We start from the raw sequence: 24,414 nt of genomic DNA on the forward strand, positions 1-24,414 counted from the left end.
GTTGTCTGAAGCTGGGTGATACTTAAATTCTATGAGAACAGCTGATTCAACAGTTCAATTAACTTAATCCCTTGTCTGGTAAGATAGGAAGTTTTTTTGTTTGTCACAGGCATATTAAAGAGCTAAATATACCAACAGTATTTGATCATATAAGCACTATCTTTAGTTCATCTATTAATGGACTTTTCTATTAATGGGTTATTATCAAATCTTCTATGTGTTGTGGTTTTTAGTAGTGCTCTGAGAGATAATGAGTGTGTATCATGCCAGTTGCAGAGGGCACTGGCAGAGGGAAGCAGTTGTGTGGATAGAGTGGTAGCTCTTAACAGAAGTAAAAACTACCAGAAATGGCCGGATTTTTTTGTGTTTACGTGTCATAAAATAATGGTGCCTCCCCTTTTACTGAGGAAGTGTGATTCAGAAAATTCAGAAGTGAACCTCAGTTCCTGAGAAAAGGGAACCCATGTTCCAGACATGCATCGTCTTTAGCTGTGTTCTTGTCTGGTAATATGCTAAAGCTTGTACAGACAAAGAAATAAGTATACACAAACTTGTTTCACCTTGCCTAACTTGTGTAGGTGTTAGTCATTTCTTCAACTGATCCTGATGATTTACTGACTAACTGATTTAGTGGGAACTGGGATGGTTGGGATCTGTTTAAGATAAAATTTGCATTTTAAAGGAATGTATTGTTTACCTGCGGTGGCACTGGAGTCTGTTTGTTGAAGAAGAAAAAAACATCTTTGCACCACCTCATTGTTGTTTTTCTGTAGCTCTCTGAGATATGATTGATAGCTTTTTCCTGGTGGAATATAGGATGGGTTCATTGACTGGATAATGGCTGCAGCTGTGCTTGTGTGACGCCCAGCATGAACAGCGATAAGTTGAACATAAACAACATCACTGTTAAAATGAGAGTATTCAGAGGAAGCTGGATGGATTGGATTAAACTATAATGCACATTTTCTTAAAACGCATGCAGCTAATTCAGCTGTTAAAGCACATTATCTCATTTCCTGCACAAACTTGTCCCGACAAGACAAGGGCAACATAAAAGTGGTCATCATTAGGCTAGCTTGCTAAACCCTAATTATTAACCTACTGTGATGGCAGGCTGTTAATTATGGTCAATGCAGCGCTCTCTCTCAGGCTTCAGGGGGAAGTTTTGACATGTCCAGATGGCTGAACTGTCGGTGGTGCTCACTATTGGACTATGTCACGATGATGTGCAGATTATATGGAAGTGATGCATCGAAAGTAACATGCAGTAGCAGCATAGCCTCTTACTCTTGGATTGCTGTTGCTTTCAGTGCATCCTGTTTGGCTGAAATGTGCAAGCAGCAGGCAGGAGCTGAATCATTCAGTGATATTTGTGTCTGACTTGTGTCTGACACAGTCGACACTAAACTGGATTGGGGCAAAGGAATGGCCTCACAAATATTGAGCTGCCCAGACTCTTTGCCTTTAAGCCTGCAGTTGCTCACTGACAAGATTTTGTTCACTCACTGGCACAAACAGGTCGACAGCCCCTGCATCAGGGCGTGTCCGTCCCAGTGATGCTTCATTGAGAAAACTGAACAAATACAACCAACACCGGATTTTTCTCAAAACAAAAGTGGCTGGATGAAAATCTGCGCCAGCCCCAAATCCTCAAGAGTATACAGTGAACACAGAGGCCGTCTGTGTGACCTACATAGGAAGTGGTGCTGTTGCCCGAGAGGTGTAACTATCTCTGTATATTGCTGTAGTACTAGCTTTGAAATTCTTCCAGTGTAGAGTGATGATGACAATGGTAATATGTTGTCTATAATAACACTCCTGTAGAGTTGTTTAGGGAATAATTATCTCTCCATTTTTTTCACACTGCATTCTCTAATTCTCTCTCTCACTTAAAAGAACCCTTTCATTGTGGCTTTTTTCCAGTTGTCTCGAGGAGATCAAGTCCACAATTAGCCCTGTATTTCTTGAGTTTAAATAAACAAGCTGTTCTGTACTTTATCAAACTCAAAAAGCCGCCTTCTCATTTCTTTTTTTTCCTTTTGAAATTAAAGGGATAGATGAGATCTTATTTCATAGATGTTTTCCTAATTATAGTGTGAGATCCAGGATACTTGTAAACAAAACTTTCCTTCAGTTTTTAATTTAGGACAAAGGGTAAGATAGCTGTAGGCCCCTTTGTTGCACAGAGTTTATTATTAAGGGTTGTGACGGCCATAAATCAACCATAGTTTACATAGAGAAGAAGAGAAAGGTAAAGCATGTAAGGGAAAGTATTTGTCGCCCAGCTCTTCAAGCAAACTGTCTGATGTTTCTCTGTGGGAACCTTTAGAAGGCCATTATCCCTGGTGTTATTGACATGAAAGCGGTGAACTTTCCATAACCAACTCCTTCTCTCCATCAGTCCATCCTGTTATTGGGAGGTGTGGCGCTCGCCTGTCTGGCCCTGGACCTCCTATTTCTCCTCTTCTACTCCATTTGGCTGTGCTGCCGGCGAAACAAGAATGCGGAGCAGCCCAATGCTGACTGCTGCTGTACAGCCTGGTGTGTCATCATAGCAACACTTGTCTGCAGGTGAGTATACACAGGATCACAGTGGTGAGGAGTCACTGTATGTTTCTGGATCCCTAAGCACAGTTACTTACTGTATGTTGTTCATTTCACACAATGTCGTGATTCCTTTTATCCTGGAACTGAAAAGTTGTTTCAGAATCTCATCAGATAAAGTGGTGCAGCTTTCAGAGTGTCTGTGTTTAAACTATTCCTTATATTTTGAGTGTTTGGATTGACAGCCTGCCTCCACACGGGAGTGGCAGGAGATGAGAGCTAGACGGAATGATCTCCCTGTAGGTCACCTGCCATGGTCTCTGATCTCTAGAGTGAATCTTTAAGATGCGCACGGTCTACATTTCCTGCCAGTGGCATTCCCCAGTTCTGTTGTTGATGTTAGCTACTTTGCATTCACACACCCAAAGACAAAGGCACAGGAAGAGTCAGGACATCAGCCTGACAATCTTAGCTGAATATTTACATCATGTGGTCAGCACTAAAACCAGAGTAGCAAGAACCAGCCTGATACAGCCTGCCTCTCTCTAGCCTCAGGACACTAAAAACCAACCAACAATAGGTTTGAAATTCATTTCAGTTTCCTCAGTATTTTCACATGAAATTGCCAAATCAGAAGAATATGCTTTCAAGATTGGAAAACGGCCCAGTCTCACCACACAAAACAGTTAATTATTTCAGTAAAACAACTTTCCATCGGAAACCCAGAGCACTTAATTATTATCCTAAACTGAACATCTAAGGTAGAACTAACATCCAGACTGACAGTCCTAATATTTTATTGCAAAAATTAACAAGTAAGTTTTAACTATCTCATACTTTTCTAAAGAAAATGGCTGCGTACTCATTATTTTCAGTTGTAGTTGTCACAAAAACTGTACTGGGATGTTACATGAATGCTGAGGGAATATATATTTGCATGTGTGTATAATTAAAGAACAATAGGAATGCTATATACATTGGCTTTAATTTTATGTTTTGTTATTTTTATTTTTGAGGGCGATACTGTGAGAACTGTACCATCTGGACATGCTTTCTATCCTTGAACACTGCATTTGTTTCCTGTTTCCCTCCTTCTGTTGATGGGCCACTGGAGAGCCATCACGGTCGATTCAGAGTAGCACAAAGAGCTTGGGGACCTGATGAGTACAAGAACTGCATCATAATCACTGTATCAGTGTGTGCTTGTACCCACGCACAAATGTTTTAGTGAAAGCAAGTAAAACCAAGTTTGGAGATATCTCTTAGCTTTGTTCTGTTTTGCTTTTGTTCTTTGACAGGAAGTCCACACTTGGCATCATTGCACAAAGCACTGCACCTCTTTTAAGGGTAATAGGATTTTTTTCCGTTTTTCGCAGTGTTGTTTTCTACAAGATTGAACGAACAGCAGAGTTTCCACAGGTGCACATCACAGTGGGGAAGTTGGTTTTATTTTTACTGTGACACTGCTCCTGTTCACCCTTTTTCATACTACAGAGTGTGAGAGGAAGAGATTAGCAGCCCTACGGGAAGAGGAAAACCCACTGATGGCAGGCTGAACGTTGTTCGACTTAGCTTGTGATTCACTTATCGTCATCCCACTTGATAAAATCCACTCTGGCATCGGATGGAAGTTAGCAAAAAAACCAACAGCTGCAACACAGGAAGAGACATCTTTAGATATATATATTTTTTTGTTGCTAGAATAGAGAGAACACACACACGGCAGTCATACTGTAAATAGCTTCTGCTCTCTACTATATATCAAGAGATTGCCAATTGTACGCAAATAAATTGTCAGAATATTTTATAACATTATGAAAATGTTTTTCCTGTGGATCTACCTATAGAAACTGTTGCCTGTGAAACTCTTTTTCTGCAACCTGAGGCCTGTCTGTGCAAATGAGAGCTGATATCCTGCCTCAGTACAGCCTTTGTCAGCCCTAGTGTGGGGTTTGGAGCATAGCTGGTCCATTCCTCTGTGTTTCCATGGTTCTGTATGGAGTCTTTCTGCTTGAAGCTGAAAGGAGCCTGTTGACTGGGGTCTGAGCCGACAGGGTTAATGTAGAGTTCACACGCCTCTCCCACTGCCTCGCTGTCCCCCTTCGCCCGCTCTCTTCTCTGTCTCTTCTCTGTGTCTTTTTTAGCTAATCCCTCCTCCTCACCACCCTGTCTCCCCTCCCTTCCTTTTGTCTCCCTTCAGCGCTGGCATTGCTGTCGGTTTCTATGGGAACGGCGAGACCTGTGATGGAGTGAATCGGCTGACGTATTCCCTGCGCCATGCAAACCGCACAATCACGGGAGTACAGAAGCTGGTGAGACTGAGTGCACAAATTATACCAACATATTTAATAATTCATCACCCTTCTGCTGCGAGCAGTCCTGGTTTCCCCAACCAATAGAGCTGTCGTAGTAAATCCCCTTTCGATCTTCTCTTAGCTCAAACATGACCTTGTTTGTCCCTGTGATGATTCCAGGTATATGACAGTACATCCTCATTGAACCAGACAGTGGACGACAATCTGCAACAGCTTGAGGGCCAGTATGCACAGCATGCGGACTACCTGTCCATCATCCAAAAACTGCAAGGCCAGCTGGACGAGCTGGTCAGACAGATGGTGGAGATTCCCTTCTGGGACAACACCAACATCTCCCTGGAGGAGCTGGCCGTCAACATTGAGCTGTATGACTGGTACAGGTACGTCTGTAATGGTGGAGTCCAAGTATCATTTAACAAAGAGCGCCATATAGAATAAGAAAACAAAAGTAAAACTTCAGTTGGGCCCCTAGCAGCAGTGTTAGGAGCGGCAGCAGCAGTATTGATATACATATGAGCATTGCATACATAAACAGACCATTATTCGAATGTGCAACACATCTTTGTTAAACTTTCTATGCAAACACTCAGTCTTTCACTAATTTACATTGTGAACACTGTCGCTCATTTATTGTTTAAAAAGTTGAAAGTTAGTCTGCCTTCTCCCTGTTGGATAGATGGTAGAAAGAAGAGGTGAATACAGGCTTGCCAGGCTTGACTTGCCAAGAATTTTAACCTGCCTTGAGTATCCCAGTTCGTCAGAAGATATTGAAGACATTGTTGTGGCAGTCCCACTGGGCTATACTGAGTTTGCCTACATGTATTCCTAAAATTGGAAATATGCAAATGGCTCACTAGTTTAGTAGTTTTATAGACTGCCATTGATTCAAAGCAGAAATGACATGTGATACACTTTATGAATGCAAATTTAGGTCCCTTATGTCCAAATCTATCTGTGTTCTTTTCTTTTTAGGGATTAATGAAGTGTTATCTAAATGATAATTGTTTAATACTTGAAAATTTTACACAGTAAAAATCTATTTTGTGGCTTTCTCTTGGACTTTGTTTTGAACAGAGCTCTACTGAGAGATGCTCTGCTGTGCTGCTCTCAGCCATTTGTCGTTAATGGCATTTGTCTTCACAGGTGGCTGGGCTACATAGGCCTGCTACTGTTCGATGTCCTCATCTGCCTTCTGGTGCTGTTCGGCCTCATTCGCAACTCCAAGGGGACACTTATAGGGTGAGTCTCATCACGAGATCATGGCCACAAGAATACTTAAGGGGAAAATGATTCTGCCCTAGGAAATTATTTTAGCTCTTGTCACACAGTGAACCGCAATTACTGTGCCCCAACTCATCAGAGCCATCTTGCCAATACAGTTTAGTCAGGATGAATTCATGCTCTATAAAATTTCAGCCCAGACACAGTAAATTTAGCACCACATGATATCGTCAATATTTTCACTATTACTTCTGACACTTTGTGCTTAACTCCATAGATTTACCCTTATTGTATTGGTTACTGCCATTTTGTACTAAATACAGTTGCAATAAAACAGCTTTTTGCATATCATATACACAAAAATGACAGTAATTTCAGTAATATTAACATTAACCATCCCATGACTTAGTCTTGTGCATTTTTAATCAGTTTTCTTCTTAAATGTCAGATGCGGGCAAAAAAAGAATCTCTATGCCAAAAAAAACCTACACAATTCAGTGGCATATAGTAGCTACAAATGCAGTAATAGCAGCTTTCAATCATGTTTTTATTTTCAGCAATGGTTAATTTTATATTTCTCTGTGGTGAACTCAGAAGTTTCTTGAGTTTTTTTTTTCTTTTCTTTTCTTTTACCAACCCTTTTCTTTTAGGTTTCCAGCATATCAGTATTTGGCTGCATTTAGCTTAAATAATTCATGTAATCACTTGTGTGAGTCTGTTGATGGGTCCACACAGTTCCTATCCTTTGCTCTCCTTCTGTTCTTCCTTTAGATTAACAATCATTTCTATTATCGATTAATCAGAAAAATGTCTACCACAGTATCCCAAAGACCAAGTCTTGAAATGTCTTGTTTTGTCCAACCAACAGCTCAAAACAAAAATATACTTAGTTTATTATCTTAAAGACAGAAGGAAATCAGAAAATATTCACATCATAAATCCTGGCAGCACAACACTGTTTCTTTTTCTTTGAAATGTCTTAAAACAATAATTCACTTTATCACACAGTTACAGAATAATTTTCTGTTTATCGTCTAATCGATTAATCAACTAATGGTTTCAGCTTCACATTGGATAAAACAAAAACTTTGAACACAGTGTTTGAAGATTAAACATCATAAGGCTTGACACATGCTAAAAGACCAACTTAATTATCTTAAACACATCTCCTTGTACCCTGTATTTGATTGTAGATGTACATATGAATGACACTGCAGGTTAAAGACACTTAAACTTCACACCTCCTCTTGGTCTCCCCAGGGTGTGCTTGTTTGGTGTTGTGGCTCTGGTTATCAGCTGGGTCTCCCTGGGGCTGGAGTTGGCTGTCTCCGCGGTGAGTGTTTCCATTAGAGCATGATCCTGTTTTCCAGGTAGAGCTGCACAGTTCATTGCATATAATTGGATAACACGATTTATGTGTGCACAGCCAGTGACTACAGAATTTGGCCTTGGAGGGAAATTTGGTTTCATTTAATCGGTTGAAGAGTTCAAATATTTATGAAATGTACTGAAATACACCCGGTGATTGTGAAAATAGTAACATTTGTACGATGCTTTTCAGTGCAGTGTCCATTTACTGAAACTAAAGTTGCCAATAAATACTACCTTAAATAAAATGTTTTTGTTTAAACTCCTGAATTTGTGGTAATAATACGTTAGCATTAAGTTTCAGAAATTGTTGTTTGAGGCTATGCTGCAAAATACAGGGGGTTTTATCTTACTGGTTGCTCAGCATTTCCCAAAAATCCTCAAGTCTAATGATGGTGATTAGGACCTGTGATCACAAGCAAAAACAGCTGGGATTAGCTCTGTAGCCCTAATTTAGCAGCTCATGTTCTCAGAGGGCCAAAGGAACTAACAAACTACAGCAGCATGAATCCACCATGTTTGCATTTAATTTTTTTAAAGACTTAATTCAAACACACATTTTTACATTTATTCTCCAGGAGGATGAAAATCGTTGATGAATGTAATTTTTTATGCAAATTACACATTCATGTGGAGGATTTCCTCCCCTGCAGATGAATCAGACTTCACACCTAAATGTGCTTAATTTAGTTTGTGTGATTGCTCTCAGCCTGTGGCGTTGAAAGTGTTTTTAAAGCTGTGATCAATTACTCGTGCGTTACATCAAAGATGACAGTGCATCTACTGTCGTGTCTTTGACGCTGTTTTACTTCACTGTTGTTAACGTTAACGACTTTGTTTTTCCTAGACCTCCAGTGATTTCTGTGTTTCTCCTGACACATATGTCACAGAAGTGGCAGACCAGTATGGAGTCATCAAACAAGGTATGAATCACATATACTAAGTATCATTTATATGCATGTTGTCAAGAGATGGTTTTCTATTCACTCAATCAGCTCTTTAAGATGGTGAATATTAGTCATCTACAATTGCAGAGGAAATGCTATTGTGCAGCAGTGAGATGACGTTTTTCTAAAGAGCAGGGGCTTGGTCTTGTTCATGGCCCATAAAAGGCTTCTAAATTTACTGGCACATCTGCAGCAGGGTCAAGAGGGCAATGGGCTGCCTTTTTAAGAAATACAGAAGTCTCTCTGTCGCGTCTCATTTCAGTAATTGCTCAATCTGTCCCATGATGGGAGGCATGGAAGAGGACAAATGGTGTGTGTGTGTGTGTGTGTGTGTGTGTGTGTGTGTGTGTGTGTGTGTGTGTGTGTGTGTGTGTGTGTGTGTGTGTGTGTGTGTGTGTGTGTGTGTGTGTGTGAGGGAGATAAGGACAGAGGAGGAGAGGATCAGAGACAATGTATTTCCTGCATCCCTCTTCAGTTCATGGAGAAGCCAAATGAGAAGATGGTGCTGACTCCATCCCTTCTCTGTGTCCTTTCTCAGCAACAGCTTCTGCCAAAATATGCTGATTTCTGAATACACAATTCACGCTTTTGAGCAGAAGTCAGAACATCAGCTGTAAATCTTGTACTGTATGGCTGATCTGATCCGTGAGCACCATCTTATTCTATGCACTGGACTCTATTGTTCTGCTGCTGTGAAGCTGTATTTTCCCCGGAGGCTTATTCATGCAGTATGGGGGGTTTTCAGTTCAAGTTTTTCCCCTAAAACACATGTTAACTATTCAGCACTTTAGATAAATCCTTATTTATTTCATTGAATGAATAAAGTCTCTAATAAAAATATACTTACATACTTATTTTTTACCAGAAAATGTCAGCCTTGGAAAGATAGCTTCTTACTTAATTCTTGTATATTTTCCCTTTTCAGCTCTTGTCTGTATGAAATGGCACCAGACAAATCTCTTGATAGCACAAAGAGTGTTATTACTACGCTGGATTTATTGCTTTGCCACCCCTGGATGGCTGTTATATTTTCTTGAGCATGCATCATTTCAGCAACCCTCTCTGTTTTTATTTCATGCCTCTGCTGTCTCCTGATTGTGTAATAAGGCACATGGGTTTAATCCAAACAGAGAGTGAGAGTTTTTCCGGTGTATTTCTCTGGTATTCTGTGGGTTTTGTTTGTGAAATTCTTTACAAAGAAATGCAGCAGTTGTGAGAAATATAAGCTGCTCTCTGAAAAATGGTGCAGAATGTTTTTAAGACAAGGACCTGAAATCAAAATATGCAAGTCTGAATAACTTTTAAGCATTTATTCAGTCTGAGGCCAGTCTCTCTCTAGAACCTTTGCTTGTTCAGTTTGGTTGATAATATGGCAGCCAGCAGTTCCTCATGCTTGGAAAACCTATGATAACAAAATATTCAGAGAGCATTTTATGTAAAGCTCCAGGGACCGGAACCAGATTTGTTTTGACTCCCTAACCCTGCCAAAAATTTTAACCTGCTGGGATAATGCGCTGCCAAATCTCTGTCCAATAAGCAGGCTCCCATGTGACCGAAGCCATGGCTCACTGATAATCAATCTGATCGTAAAACAGAACAATGCCCCTGTCTTGTCCACTGCATTGTAGCTGAAGTTTTATTCTGAGGTTTCATCACTGAGACTTTTCTGCTGCAGGGAACAGAGGCAAAAGAAGAACTAGAGCTGACAACAAGTAGCACAAAGACTAACCCCAGCCCTCTGATGAGGCATCACTTTTTCCGTCCATTACCAAAAGTCAGACTCCAGGAAATCTGCTCTTCCTGATATTTGCATGTGTGGGTGTCTGTATGCGAGCTGCATCGACAGAAGCTTGCTTCATATGTACTTTTTTTTTTTGCACCGGAAATTCTTCTCCCATGCTCAGCTGTGTGGGAAAGTAGCTCCTGACACAGCAGTGTGTGTGGACGTCACTTGCACCATGTGTTAGGTCGGTGGTGGTGTTCTCACAGCTTCAATTTGTGGATATTGCTGTCACTTTTTAGTCCCATGCTCATGTCTCATAGACTCCTACTCACTGCCACGTTTTCGAAGAAATAATTGAAGTGGGTAGCAATAGAATGTGAAAGTCCAAAACCTGTCTTTGGTTTATGGTGTACTTGTGAGGAGCATACAAGTTTTGTCAGGTTGTAATTTAACAATACCTCCAGAGATGATGTAACTGCTCTTCGTGGTGTTTTGCAGGAGGCTCTGTGCAGTAAGGAGGGTTGTACCTAAGCCTCTCACTGGCTGAGTGTTTTGTTGTTGCTGAGGTTTTGCTGCATCAAGGGAAAAACACATTAATTCATTCATACTATTACGGCACATTTGAACTTTAGTCTTTTGGAACATTTCACCTCAGAGCTCAGGATTAGCTCAGCAGGTACACGCTTACAGCAGCATTCACGCTGTAACAGGGCAACAGGGAACAGGACAAGACAAATGTAGAAAATAAACTTTAAAAATTTTCTCTGCAGAATTAACAAAAGAGTAGAAGCTGGAACAGTAAACAGTGTAGTGTTAAATAAGAGATACCAGAATTAATAGACTTAACTGTTTTCTTAAAGCGGCCATAATCGATGTACAGAGAATCATCACCTGAATCTACAACTCCCATCGGTTTTACAGAGCCTCATTGTGAGTTTCAGCTCATTGTTTAGTGCTCTGGCTAGTTGTTTTGGTTCCCCTATTACTGCTCATGTAGTGATGATGTTGATTTCAAGCTCAGCAGGCAGCTGTTTAACAAACCTCTGTACACTACCTCCTCAGCACCAAACAGCAGACAGACACAGGTAGCAACTAGCTGGTGAACATAGTGGAGCATTTAGCAGCTAAAGAGCCAGATATTTCCCTCAGGAGGTCATGGCACATCAGTGCTGTGGTCACAGTTGATAGAACATTGAGCAGGTCCGACCAAATATAATTGAATGGACCATGAATAATTAAATAAAAGCCTTTGATTGCTCCACTGGTGCAACGTGCTTATTCTGGTCCATAAACACTGTGGGATAAGCCCTGACCGGTCCCCCTCCTCAGCTTTTCGCAGCAGTCAAGTCAAACATGTGAATTTCAGACGGCACCAGATCAGCTTCAAATACAACAATCATGTAGTTCAGACTTCACAAACAACACAAGCTTTACATTTCCTGAGCTTTGCTGCTGTATGGGTGTGCCCTTTTTAATGGGTATAGAGCTGAAACAATTAGCTCATTAATCACTTAGTCACTCAACGGAAAATTTATCAACAGATTTGATGCTTTACATGAATTCATTGTTTGAATCATTTAAGGATTTGCTGCTATTCTTTGTCATACATAATATTTTGTGGTTTGGACAATTGTTCGGACTAAACAAGTAATTTGAAGATGCTGGGCTCTAAGAAATTGTCATGGGGAAAAGACAAAACGAAACAATTAATTGAGAAAATACTGAGCAGATTATTTGGTAATGAAAATGATTTTTAGTTTCATCCTTACATGTGAGTTTATGTGGCTTTGCTAACATTATCTGTCCTGTTCCTCCTGTCCATTTCCTCACAGAAATCCTGCGGTACTACCTTAGTTGCAGTTTGGAACAAACCAACCCGTTCCAGCAGGTTTGTTGCATATATTACCAATTTTTTTCTGCTTGTTTTAGTTTTCAACATGTTAAATCAAACCAATTTTCTCTTTTAAAGTTTTTTTTAATTGTGTCTGGCCAATAGCTTGCACATCAATACAATACTTCAAATACTCAAATCTGAGCAGACACAATATTATAGACATATTCACTGCGTGATGTATGACCTTGTTACTGGTAAGAATTCAAGTGGGCACAATGAGTCACTCCCATCGCCTCAAAGGTCTTTTTCCCATGCAATAGTACAATACTCCTCATTCTGCCAGCAGGAAAAGTGATGCAGAGCAGCTTTTCCTGTGTGTCTCTGTGCAGATAGCACACGCCTGCTTCAAAGTATGTGTGTGATCTTGTATGAAAGTGGAATGTCACTTTTACTGGGAAATCCATAGTTTGCTCTAATGGACTACCTACATTTTATCTTTCCAGCCGTATGAATAAATCAAAAGTTTTGAGTGCTGCTGAAGTCCAGGCCTCTATTGTTAGTACAACTGTATAGAAAAAGAAGCTATATATAAAGTCTTTCAACACACATCTATAAACCGTCAGCAATGCTTTCACCAGATGTCTAATTGACTACAAAGGGAGACATCAGCTCAGTGTCCTTGGTAATGATTAAAAATGAAAAAACTGTTGAGATGTTCTGTGCTGCTACAGTATTAATGCTTTATTTCAGAAGCTTTCCGGGAGCCACAAAGCATTAGTGGAGATGCAGGATGATGTGTCCGAACTGCTCCGCTCTGCCGCCAGAGAGTACAAACAAACTAAGGTAAATGTTTCCAGCCCCCCCTCCCACACCCCAATCAATACACTCTTTACTAGAAATGCCACACTAGAGGGTGTCTGTTACCCCCTCCCCTCCCCGGGCCACAAGCTGTCCTGTCCTGTACTATTGTACCATTTGTGGTGACAGAATATCCCAATGAATGGGACCAAACGACTGAGCAGCAGAGAAGAGAAGCGCACCTGTCCACATAAAGATCTGCTGACAGCCCACCTGGGACGTGCATTATGTCCATTTAGCTGCATTAGGCTTTCACTGGCCCTTGTCAATACAACACCGTGGCATTGTCCACTGCTGGTTCTTACACTGTGTTGACAGAGGCACAAATGAGAGCTGACATTGGGAATAGAGAGAGGGGCAAATTTCACTTCACATACCCACACAGAGAAATGTGCTGAGGCTGTGGAAACGTTTCTATCAGGTAATCAGACGTATATTCTGCTGAAACTGTGACGAGAACAGGAGGAAGACGGGAGCCGGGGTTTATGTATCGGACATGAAAATCTGCTGTTTCAGCTGGAGCTGCTGTGTCCTGTTGCATATTGATGAGAGACACATCCTTGATAAATATGCGTAGAATAGATAATAAGTGATTGAATGACTTAAAGAAAAGATTCACCTGCTTCCTTTCTGCTTATTCATGACTGTTTAAACCATTGACAGGCATGAGCAGGACACTGCCCCTTAATTATAGTTGCAATTTTGTATTTATTGTATTTATTTGCAATTATTTTGTTTTCCACTGTCGTTATGCTTGGTCATGGCATCCAAGTATGTGAAAGCTGGATTTCAAGTTAAGCCTTTTTCAGCAGTGTTTTTTCCTCATTCATTTCCAGGGAAGTTTGGAGGAGATCCAGGGGATACTGAACACCACAGAGATCAGCCTACATCAGCTCACTGCACTGGTGGATTGTCGCAGCCTGCACATGGTGAGCAGGGAGGAGAAGACTTACTGGAAAAGACTGTAGGGTCCCACCGTGTCTGATGAAAAAGGGCCTTGGGATTGATTTGTTGTGACATCTATGTAGTGCAGCTTAGTTGCATTACAAAGTAACCCCTCTTTTGTGCTTGTGCAGCTGACTACACCTGTCACCACAGATAACATTTGCCTTCCTGTATGCAAGTTCTTGTCCAATTGATGCTGGCAGTGTACCATTTATGAAGCTGGGCTGAACGATGAGTGCTTGGCTGTTGCTCTGCTTTGGAGGATTTTCCCTCAGTGGTTTCTAGGTTCCAAGTGCACACGTGCAAGTGGAGCTCTTTCTTGTTGCTCCCTCTACTGCCCCTTTATCATGCCAAAGCTTATTATTTCACAAATTTGTGTATCTTCAGTAGAATACGAAATGTGTTTCTGCTGTGTAGGGCATACAGAATGAAGATTTTCAGTCATGATAATGTGGAGCGTAGTGCTTCTCTCCAAACCTGGGTAAAACTGCACTGTCTTCCTTGTAGTTTGCCAAATGTGAGCTCATTGGTTTGACCTAGTTTAAATGGGAATTCACAGCAGATGCATTTTAATGACCCTTGAATCCACTTGGCGAAATTTAGAAACAGCAACTCCAGCTTTTTATTACTTCTGCATTTTTATTTTGCCCTTTCCTTGTTATATTTGTCAGAATTCTTTACATGTTTGAATGTAGACACTGATCTGTTTATACATGCCACAGTAAAATCTGTGCCTCCTCTTGTTGCAGGACTACGTCCAGGCCATGACAGGTCTGTGCTACGATGGACTGGAAGGCCTCATCTACCTTGTGCTCTTCTCCTTTGTCACTGCTCTTATGTTCAGCTCAATTGTCTGCAGCGTGCCTCACACCTGGCGGGGCAAGAGGTAAGACATCCACTGCTGTCCTACAGTATAACCCCCCTTCAAATCACAACCACATAGGAACCTGCATAAAAGCTTTTAAGATGACTTTGTGTACGGGACTGTGTATACAGTGAGAAATAATTCAAGAGGATAAGCCTATCAATTAATTATGATTTTAGAGCATTTATTCAACCCCTTTGTTTTTACACGGCATGGGAATGAAGCAGACAAAGTAATGCAGATAAAAAAGCCACACAGATAGGGAAACATGAATATTTTTGTTTAAGACTTGTTTTTGTTTGCTGTTCAAAGACCACTGGGACAAGTCCAGAAGGTTCCAGCTGCTTCCCCAAATAGATTATTTCCTGTTATCCCCACTAATTGTGCCGGGTTGGCCTAAATCTATCACAACTACTGCCTGAGCTGGTGTCGTTTGCAGCAGCAGAGGGATGAGATCAGAATGATTTTCTTCGTCCTATCAGCACTAGATAAGGTTTACAGGATTGCTATGAGGAAAGTGGTTTCCCAGGCACAGCCGTCAGCTCAGCTGCACCACATAATTAACTGATCCCTCCTTGCCGTTGGGGGGGCATGTTGATCAGTTTGATCTCAGCTGGAGCTTCCTGTTATAAAGCAAAGGCTTACACACTACCAGTCTGTGTTTCTCAGTGGTTGCTGCTAAGCCTGTTCTGTTGTCATGACACATTCAAGCTAATTCCTTTTACCCCATTTCAGCCTGAAATGGTAAGTTATTTATGTTTTATGTTGAACATTAGGATTTTCTATAGTTTTATTAGTATTAGTAATTAAATCATGAGTTTGTAACTTTTTTCTGATGTGCATATTTAATTGAAAATGTGTTGTAAGCTGCACTGAATGTAATTCTATGATCTCATGGATAAGATATGCAGGAAATGGACTGTGCCTGCCATGAACACTAGAGGGAGACAGGCTTCATCAATGTTCTGTCCATTATGTTCTGTCCATTATTGTTATCAGACATACATTGTTGAGCCTCATTGACTGTAAAGAAGCAAGTGGAATCACATTATTTCTGCTAAAGAAACCTACTGACTTTATTTTACAGGAAGCAGATGCATTTATTGTGCTGATGCAATACTAGAACTTTTAATTTTCTTGTAGAAATGGAACCAATTACATGGGTCTATTTTTACAGTCTTTGTTCAGTCCCATTAAGGTCAGTGGAAAACTGGCTCTTCCTTGCTCCAGCAGAGCATTCGTCTTATTTTCTCTCCCTCAGGCAGAGATGAAACTGAATCAAAACGTGACTAAGAATAAACACAAAACGTGACCACGTGGCATTTTTATGCTCCTTTGTTATTATCATCCGTCAGTTAGGACAGGGGCTCCCTCTGGTGGTGGTTGTGTTACAGTGTTGTGTTATGTACTGTAGGAGCGAGGAGGACAGTGAGGATGAGTCTCTGAGCCATGGAGGAAGGCAAAACAACGATAACCTGTACCGGGTGCACATGCCCAGCCTGTACAGCTGTGGGAGCAGCTACGGCAGCGAGACCTCCATCCCTGCTGCCGCCCACACCGTCAGCAACGCACCTGTCACCGAGTACATGTAAGTCATCAAACTACTGTGAATTTGAGTAGAAAGCAGCACTAAGTGAAAGGCAGAAGTGGCAGTTGATTTATTTTCACAGCACAGGCTGTGTTCTGCGTAGAGAGGCTGATATTAGATGCTTACATGTACTAAGGAGTCAGATTATATGTCCCCAGAGAGAAGCTTAGTTCTCTCATAGAAAGTCGTGGCCAGCAGATGCAGCTGTTGCTCTCCAGTTGTGATTCCTGTGAAACCCAAAGCTCTCTGCCTCATGAGTGAAGGCCAGTGTTAGGGAGAGTGAAGGAGAGGGGGGGGTCCCCCAGTTTCTGGCTCTGTACTGGTATGCTGAAAACTGACTTGGAGAGTTTCGTGTATACGGTATACTGTTTCATATCTGGAAAGCAGTGTGTAGGGATTTACACTGTACTTGTGTGCTTGTTGTATTTGATCTCACTGCGTTTAACTCCACAGGGCTCAGAACGCCAACTTCCAGAACTCTCGCTGTGAAAACACCCCTCTGATCGGACGAGAGTCTCCTCCCCCCTCGGTAAGTGTCGCATTCCCTGTAAAAATATGAGCACTGTAGGAGCACCTCGGGGTCATTTGGCAGCCTTTTTGTGCAGGACTGACTGTCTGCGTTTTTTCTATTAACAAAATATTCCAGGAACTATGGAACCAGAGGAACAAAACACAGGAACTAAACTAGAAGCTTTGCACTTTCCTTTTTGCATTTTCACTACATCCAAATAACAAAAGATTTGGCAAATTAAACGGCAGTGTCATCCAGTTAATCTGTGTCTTAGTTTAATGACAGAATCAAAAGGAGGCTAAAATCTCAGAGCATCTGTCTCTACAGTAGACAATTCGCTGAATTTTTGATGGTTGTTTCTTGGTTGAGTCATTTCTGTTTTAGAACTTAACCATCAAACTATCATCAACTATGACTTTGTTTCCTCATTGCTGCTGAAATGAGTCCAGAATTCAACAACAATGCCTAGTTTGTTTTGACATCAGTAAACATCAGTATACAACCTGAAGCAGCCGCCGTGTCTGTGTTTGACCAATCAGTGACGGATCAGCCCTTGTAGCTCCATTAGAACTGCTAGAAGGTACGACTCCCAGAGCAGGGACTGTTTTTTCACTTGGAACAATCATGGAGGAACTAAATTCTGGTTCTCCCTGTTGAAACACAGGTTTAGTTCCTAAGTTCCTCTGAAGGTTCTTGGTTCCCTGGGAAAGTTCAGATGATGGACACACTCTGTGTAACAACGTAGAACCCTGGTCTTTACTGTGTATCAGTGTACCTCCATAAGAAAATCATGCATGTTAACTTAACTAGCCACAGACACATAATAGTATTTGCCACTATGAAACTGAGACAGAGCACTTGTTTTATAATTGGACATGTAGGTAACCACTACATAGAGAGATCCTTCATACAGAGCTCTGATTAACACAGTCTGACCTTATCTCTCCCACGGCTGACAGCTGACACTGTGCATTTTTATAGAACAGGGAGGTAAAACATAAATGAATTTCCCTACAAGGAACAGTAAAGTGTTAAACTGCTGTATGAAATAATAAATATCTTATGACAGTGCTTTCTGTCTTTTTACTTGACACAATCTGCACATTGTGCATCAGTCATACTCATTCTACTGATGACGTTTTGGCTGTCAAACCTTCATCAGGCAAAGTTTGTACAGACAAACTGATTGGTCCTCTGACTTCCCAGCTGATGTTTGTCTGTATGACCTTTGTCTTATGAGGGTCTGAGGAGTGAAATGTTGACAAGAAAGTGAGTAGAAGTGATGGACAGTGTGCAGGATTCTTTGTTTTCTTCCCAAGTCCAGAGTTTGTGATCCTCTGCACCTGTCACTGAGACTTTATGATGTGCAAGAACTTTTTTGACAAGTTGACACAGTTTGCAGATGTTGAAATAATGTTAGAGTGTGTATTAAGAGTCCTCCTCAGTTATACCCTCCTGCCCCCCACCACCTGGCCTGAACCTCTACCAGTCATCCCGCCCTCCCTGGTGTCTGTGTGTCTGCTTGGACCTAGACGCTGCTTTGTGTTACTTCTCTATACTCTCTTCTTGTCGTTTTTTGTCGTTTTTCTGCGAATCCATACAGTTGTATTTGACTGCCGCGGACAGTAACAGCGGTCACTGCTGGCAGTTAAAGCCTTCGGAGAGTTCAAGATCGTTTTGGTAACCTCATCTGCTATGCTAACAGGTACAAAACATGCCCGCCTCCTCCACCTGCTGGCCTGTTCCTCCTCTGTACCACCTCCCAAACTCCCAGCTGTACTCACCCTCTATGCAGGTCCCACCAGGGTTGCTGGACCCCCTACCCCCCCACACCCCTTCTGTCCTGACTCTTGTCCCACCTGGTGTCTCACCTGATGTTTGTTTCCTGTGGCCCCGGGCTGCATGATCCCTTACACCCCCTGCACCACAGATGCATTGGGAGGAACATGTGAGGCTGTAACACTGCCCTGAGGCTCGCTGTGATCTGAGTCAGTGATGAGTCATTGTAAACTTTTGAAGCTGTTTAACCGTTTAACTGATCATGTGGAACTGCTTTGTCTTGTTTCTTGGGTTTGACTGTGAAGTCTTAAGAGTAAAATATGAAACGCATGCATTTTAAAATAGTAATAATATAGAGAAGGTACTACTCCTTTCACAAAGTTTATTAGTTCTCATGTCGGCACTTTAATAGAAAGAATCGGTAGTAAGTCGTCTTGATTAATCTTACCTGGAGTCTTTATTTTCTAATAGTTTCTAAACTGCCACTGTATTTGGTGGGATAACTATAAAACATTATCTCAAAGTAAATTTACACCTAATATTCTATGCACATAGTTTTCAAACTGTGAGGTGCGGAGGGAGCAGAGGGAAAGACTGAAGGGAAAGATCTTTAATTTCTTTAATACCTAAGGTAAGTCATGTGGTTAAGTTGAGCCCATATTCTCTGGCTGTCCAAATGGCTCTGAAGGGTGATCGCGACACGAGAAGAAGCAAAACACATAGATTACAGTTGAAAAGTCAACATAACGTTTCCATATGAGTTTGAGATGCAGCCTTTTTGTCCTTGTGCCGCCTGTATTCGAAAAAAACAAAAACAAAAAAAAAACACATGCATGGGTGCATCCTATATGTACATGAATGCCCGGCCCTGCACGAAGGTTAACGGCAAAACTTGAAATAATTTACTAGAACTAGAATTGGTGTACATTTATCCAGCTCCTTGTGCTCTGATGTCCTTGTCCTCTGTAGCTGTTAACGTGATGTTCTCTCCATGTTTGAATCATTTAAGTTCCCTTTAGTTTCCAGTGCAGTGGAGTTTCTAGTTTGAAAGGTAATCTGTGCAGGATTTTCTCTGATCTGTTGAATAAATCCTGTTCTGTAATGCTTTAATGTGGTTGTCCAGTCCATGTGTTTGTATGTCCCTTCACTGCAGCTTTTGATGTTTTATTTACCAAAAGTTTTTCTTCTCACTCAACGAAGCACCGAGCCTTTGAATCTGTTTGCTTTTCCAACCGATACATTTTTTAAAAGCTGTAAAACCTGTATCTTTCAGTTCAAATCCTACATGGAATTTATGTTGTATGTTGAGTGATTTTGACCTTTATGTGCTATTTGTCACTCACCTTTATATAAAGAGTGCAATCATGGTTTACATTTTCTTCTGCATGTCACTTTCTGTTTCTCTTCCACAGTACACCTCCAGCATGCGGGCAAAGTACCTGGCTAACAGCCGACCAGACCCCAACAACCCTCCAGCGCACTAGACCACAGTGGACTCGTCCTGTCTGCAGCACTGACGTCTCTAAAGCCACATTCAATCACTCCTGTAGTCATTCCTCATAGGTGGATTTCCACTCAGTCGCTCCACCTCCTGCTCCCCCCTCCACCATCAACTCTCTGACTTGACTTAAAATGGGAAAACCAAACATGGTTTTGCTGGTTGGTTGAAGCAAACCCGAGGACATCCATTACATCTCCTCTCATAAATCTCATGCAGATACCTTTCCTCCACCTTCCACAATCCTTGGCTGGTGCTTAGAGAGTATCTGCACAGTGATGAGATGGAGCCTGGACTGACTCTTACACTCCAATTTCATTTTTTTTTTTCTTTACACATGAACGCACCGTGACGTGTACACTGTCACATATAATAAGGCATTGCAGTGTTGAGGACTCTGGAAGTGCTCACAGATTAACACTGATTACTACTGGTTGTCGTTTTGTTTCGTAAAGTACTGTACCGCAACGTTTCTCATTGCATTACACGTAAATACAGGAGGACTCAACAAAGGAGTAGATATAGTTTCTCACATCACACACTCTTCATACATCAAACCATCGTGGTAAAGATACATTTCACAGCGCAGCATCTCAGTTGCTCAGGTTTTCTTTCCGATTGTGGAACTTAAAATGCAAATCTGATATTTGCATGGTTTTCCTTTTAATGTTGACATACTTTACATCACATGTGCACATTGGCTTGTTTTCTTGCATTTCGTCATAAATCTGACGTCTGGGACCAGTTTTCCTGCAGCGTTGCACGTCGTACAGGTCTTGAAACTTTTTTGTCTTCTCGGGACATTCTTATTTCCTGTGGCATTTTTTAAAAATACATTTATCTCACTTTTCCACAGCAGTGACTGTAACTTGTGAAGCTGTGAACTTGATGCTCTCAGAGGATTTGATAAGGACAAAGATGAGCTGGGATGATGACGTTCATCCAAAAAAAGAAGAGAAGTTTTTATACTACTGGAAGCAGAAACTTTTTTTTATTTTTTTTTTTAAGTCCTTTGAAGACGATGGTGAAGCACTGGGATACAGAGCAGTGTGTGATGTCTCCTGCAACATTACTCCAGACTTTTTGAGATAATTTTCAGTGCCCGCAATTCACCAGACTGCTTATAATTCTCTTCATGTTTCTGCTAAGTAAAGCTTCGCCTCCCTTAATAGAACTGGGAATTATACACACTTGAGTCTGTCGGGCAACGATTTCCTCAACCAAATGCAGCAGTTTAGAGTTAGAAATGCCACTCATTGATTATCCCAGCAGGAGTTTTAATGCACGTTCATGTGGAAAACATGCATATCGCTGTTTCTCAGAGAATTCCCCAGAGAAACATTATGCATTGGCAATGCAGTGTCTCACAAATGTGTTTTAGCATTTATAACAATGGTAGAAAGGGGTGAGTGGATGCTGTGAAGGGATTGTGATAACTGCTCTCTGTATAAACTGGAAGTTGTTCCTGTTGAAGCATGACCATCCTTCAAATGTGGAATGAGATGTTTGTACTTCTGCTGCTTGCTTCTCTTAGATGTGCTTTGTGACCCAGTACAAGAGGTGTTTTTTTTTTTTTTTTTTTAATTTTTTAGACTGTGCCAACAAGTTAAGCGCAACTCTTTTCCTATTTGAATATCTTTTTAAATGTCTTTACTTTTCAGCCTGTCTGTAAAGTTAACAGCTCCTGGTTGTCTTTGCGATCAGACGAGAAAACGAGCCTGACTTTTTTCCAAACATTTATGCTCTGTAAGACGTTATTACACTGATGCAGTCTTCTTTCTGTTTTTTTTGTAGTGGTCATATTCTCTTTGTTGTTTGTTATGCAGAGCTGTTGTACAGATTGTAAACATTTACAAAATGAAGAAAAAGGAAAAAAAAACTGAAATTGATGTTTCCTTTTTAATTTCTTAAAAAACTTATTTCACATTTTTAAATATTTCTTTTTATTTGATTTGCACGTAGATTTTTTTTTTTTTTTATTTCATTTTAGAATCTAGCACAAGGTGTTTCTTCATTAATGTGAATATGGTATATAGATTTTAATTTTTCATTGAGATTGTTTCTGGAAAAAATCACTGTAGATTAAATCTTCTTTTTTTTTTTTTTTTTTTTTTTTTTTGTACATCATTTTTGCAATCTCTAAAATGTGTACATGTAAAACCTGTGGCTACATGGAGCTTGAATGCTGTGTTTTGATTAAACAAACCTTAACTGTAGTGCACCTGCTCATTGGATTTCTGTGTGTTTATGAAGAAGCTGACGCGTCCTCACATCCTGACCAGGAACAGACACTAGGTAGCAGCAAAACTTCACTGTTGTCAGCCTCATTTACAGCAGATATACATGTAGCTTTTTCTTTTTTTTAACACCACTTTTATTCTGAAAGCAGCTCTTTATGAGAGAAGCAATATAAAGTCATTAAAGTTAATATATGTGATATAGTTATTATACACAAGAAAGGTTTTACCCCAAACGAACAAATGGTCATTTGTGTGTATTAAGGTTTTATAGAGGTGTGTGGAGAGGAGGATTTTAATTGGGCTTTACTGTCTTTTTAACTTTGTGGTGTACAGGGTGTCTGCAGGTCTTAACAAGCACTGATTTCAGTTTCATCGGAAGACTCAGGTTTTATATTTAAAAAAAAAAAAATCTTTTACATATTTTTTCTAGTCTGGTGTGGGCAGTAACATCTATTGGTTGGCACTCATATACATCATACTCTAGCCAGTATGATCTTGAAAGGGATATGAAATTGAATTCTGCCTGGTGTTAAAAATGTCTTAACTTGGTGAATGCTGTAGAAAGACTGAATGTAAGAGAGAAGAGAGACAGAAACCTTTACGATTTAAAACAATTGAATTAATTGTGACATTTTCTGGACGCCTGATATCAAGGCAGCGTTTTGAACATGAAGTTCATCTTGTAAATTATTCCAAGTCTGAAGTGAACAGCATGTAAATGCAGATTTACCAAGTTCTGAACAGAATCTGAGGATTTGCTCTGACAGCTGTTAGAAAAAGCACAAATCATTTTACAAAGGCCGACAGGAGTTTAACCAGGAGTGGTTTTTAAAGTGGCTATAAAAGGTATTTTACAGTGTGACAATGTGAAAGAGGTTGTTCGTAGTGATGAACCTACAGAGGATTGTTGCCTGAATCTGCAGCCCCCCTCGGCTTTATGCAGCTTTAATGAGTCTCAGCTTAAGATTGAAAAAAAAGCTTCAAAGGATCCATATCAACCTCTCTCTGATCCCTGATGTTGTTTTGTACAGAATATAAATGATTTCTGGAGGAAGTCGTGTTGGGGTTTTTCCCAGAGATTCCACGCGTATGTTGCTATCTACTTCTGTTGCGGACCACAGGCTTGCATTAGGACCACTCTGAGCGGAGCAGAAAGGAAGTTTTGTGTTTCTGACCTCTCCGGGTTGACAGCAGGCGGGAGGTCAGTGTCAGCACTGGGCCACCAGTCTGGTTTTGTCAACTTCCTTCATACCGCCAGCCAGCTGCTGTCGCCCCAAACACTGACTTCTCATGTGGAAGGCCGGGAGCTGGAATGGGACATGGAAAGAGGGAGAGGATCTTCCGTTTCTGTCTTTTATATTTAGACTAGGCTTTACTATTATTTTTATTATTTGGCCTCTAAATGTTTCACTAAACCTTCATTATTTATTCAAAATGTGTGTTTTTAATATAAACTACATTCTCTGACTCCTAAAATATTCAAATACACAGATTTAGGGCAGTATGTTTGCTATTTTTTGTGCAATTTTGTAGAAGTATTTTCTGTCTGTAAAGATGAATATAGAAATTACATCATCTCCTGGGCTCCCTGCTGTTTATTGTGGGGGCCGGACTAAACAAAGCAGTAAACAAACAAAGCATGACGGTGGCTGAGAGGTTTTTACAACCCGTCTTACACACGGGCCCAGAGATGCAAATGAAATTTCACACGGTCTCACTGTCGAGGAAATTGAATTACCCTGCTTGTTGCTGGACTGGAGGAATGCATTACTAATGCTTTGAGGTAAGGAGCTGAATGACAGGGGGAGGACTGGGGATGGCGGGGGGGGTGCCTGCACCCTCTGACCCCCCCTCCCCGCCCCAAGGACACTTCCGTAGTCTGGCTGGGCTCCCTGCCAGGTGGTCAGACCACGGCTCTCCTCACTGCCAGGCAGCTGCACGACGGCCAGGAGACACACGAGAGAGTCGAAGCTGCACAAGGCGAGACTTCCATTTAAAAAGGCACAAGTTTTATCAGCCTCACCCACAGGGCCGGGCAGCATCTCAACCACTCTTATACAGGTTGTGTAGGTTTATACTCTCTGTCCAAATGTAATTCTGGTATCAAACACACACGGGAAATAATGTAGCAGAACACAAACGAGTGGTTTTGCATGTTTTGGCAACTAGAAATCATTA

At 41.0% G+C, this 24,414-nt stretch overlaps 1 protein-coding gene across 4 annotated transcripts in view; it reads left to right on the plus strand.

Annotated features, from left to right (window-relative positions):
* The window catches only part of ttyh3a (tweety family member 3a), a 25,556-nt gene extending 3,428 nt beyond the window's left edge, over window positions 1–22,128 (plus strand). For 3 of the 4 annotated variants that reach the window (XM_071471023.1, XM_071471022.1, XM_071471016.1), the window contains exons 3-15: window positions 2,402–2,571; window positions 4,745–4,856; window positions 5,019–5,239; window positions 6,003–6,098; window positions 7,341–7,413; window positions 8,296–8,371; window positions 11,951–12,006; window positions 12,703–12,795; window positions 13,647–13,739; window positions 14,505–14,641; window positions 16,035–16,208; window positions 16,662–16,737; window positions 18,323–19,904. In XM_071471023.1, coding sequence (XP_071327124.1) covers window positions 2,402–2,571; window positions 4,745–4,856; window positions 5,019–5,239; window positions 6,003–6,098; window positions 7,341–7,413; window positions 8,296–8,371; window positions 11,951–12,006; window positions 12,703–12,795; window positions 13,647–13,739; window positions 14,505–14,641; window positions 16,035–16,208; window positions 16,662–16,737; window positions 18,323–18,403 — 1,458 coding nt within the window. In that variant the 3' untranslated portion in view covers window positions 18,404–19,904. The other variant, XM_071471024.1, reaches the window with a different exon arrangement.
* Window positions 22,129–24,414: the final 2,286 nt, after the last annotated feature.

This window comes from Trachinotus anak, unplaced genomic scaffold (genome assembly GCF_046630095.1).
Source record: "Trachinotus anak isolate AG129_WGS33_773 ecotype Australia unplaced genomic scaffold, CSIRO_AGI_Tana_v1 ptg000003l, whole genome shotgun sequence".
Lineage (NCBI taxonomy): Eukaryota > Metazoa > Chordata > Actinopteri > Carangiformes > Carangidae > Trachinotus > Trachinotus anak.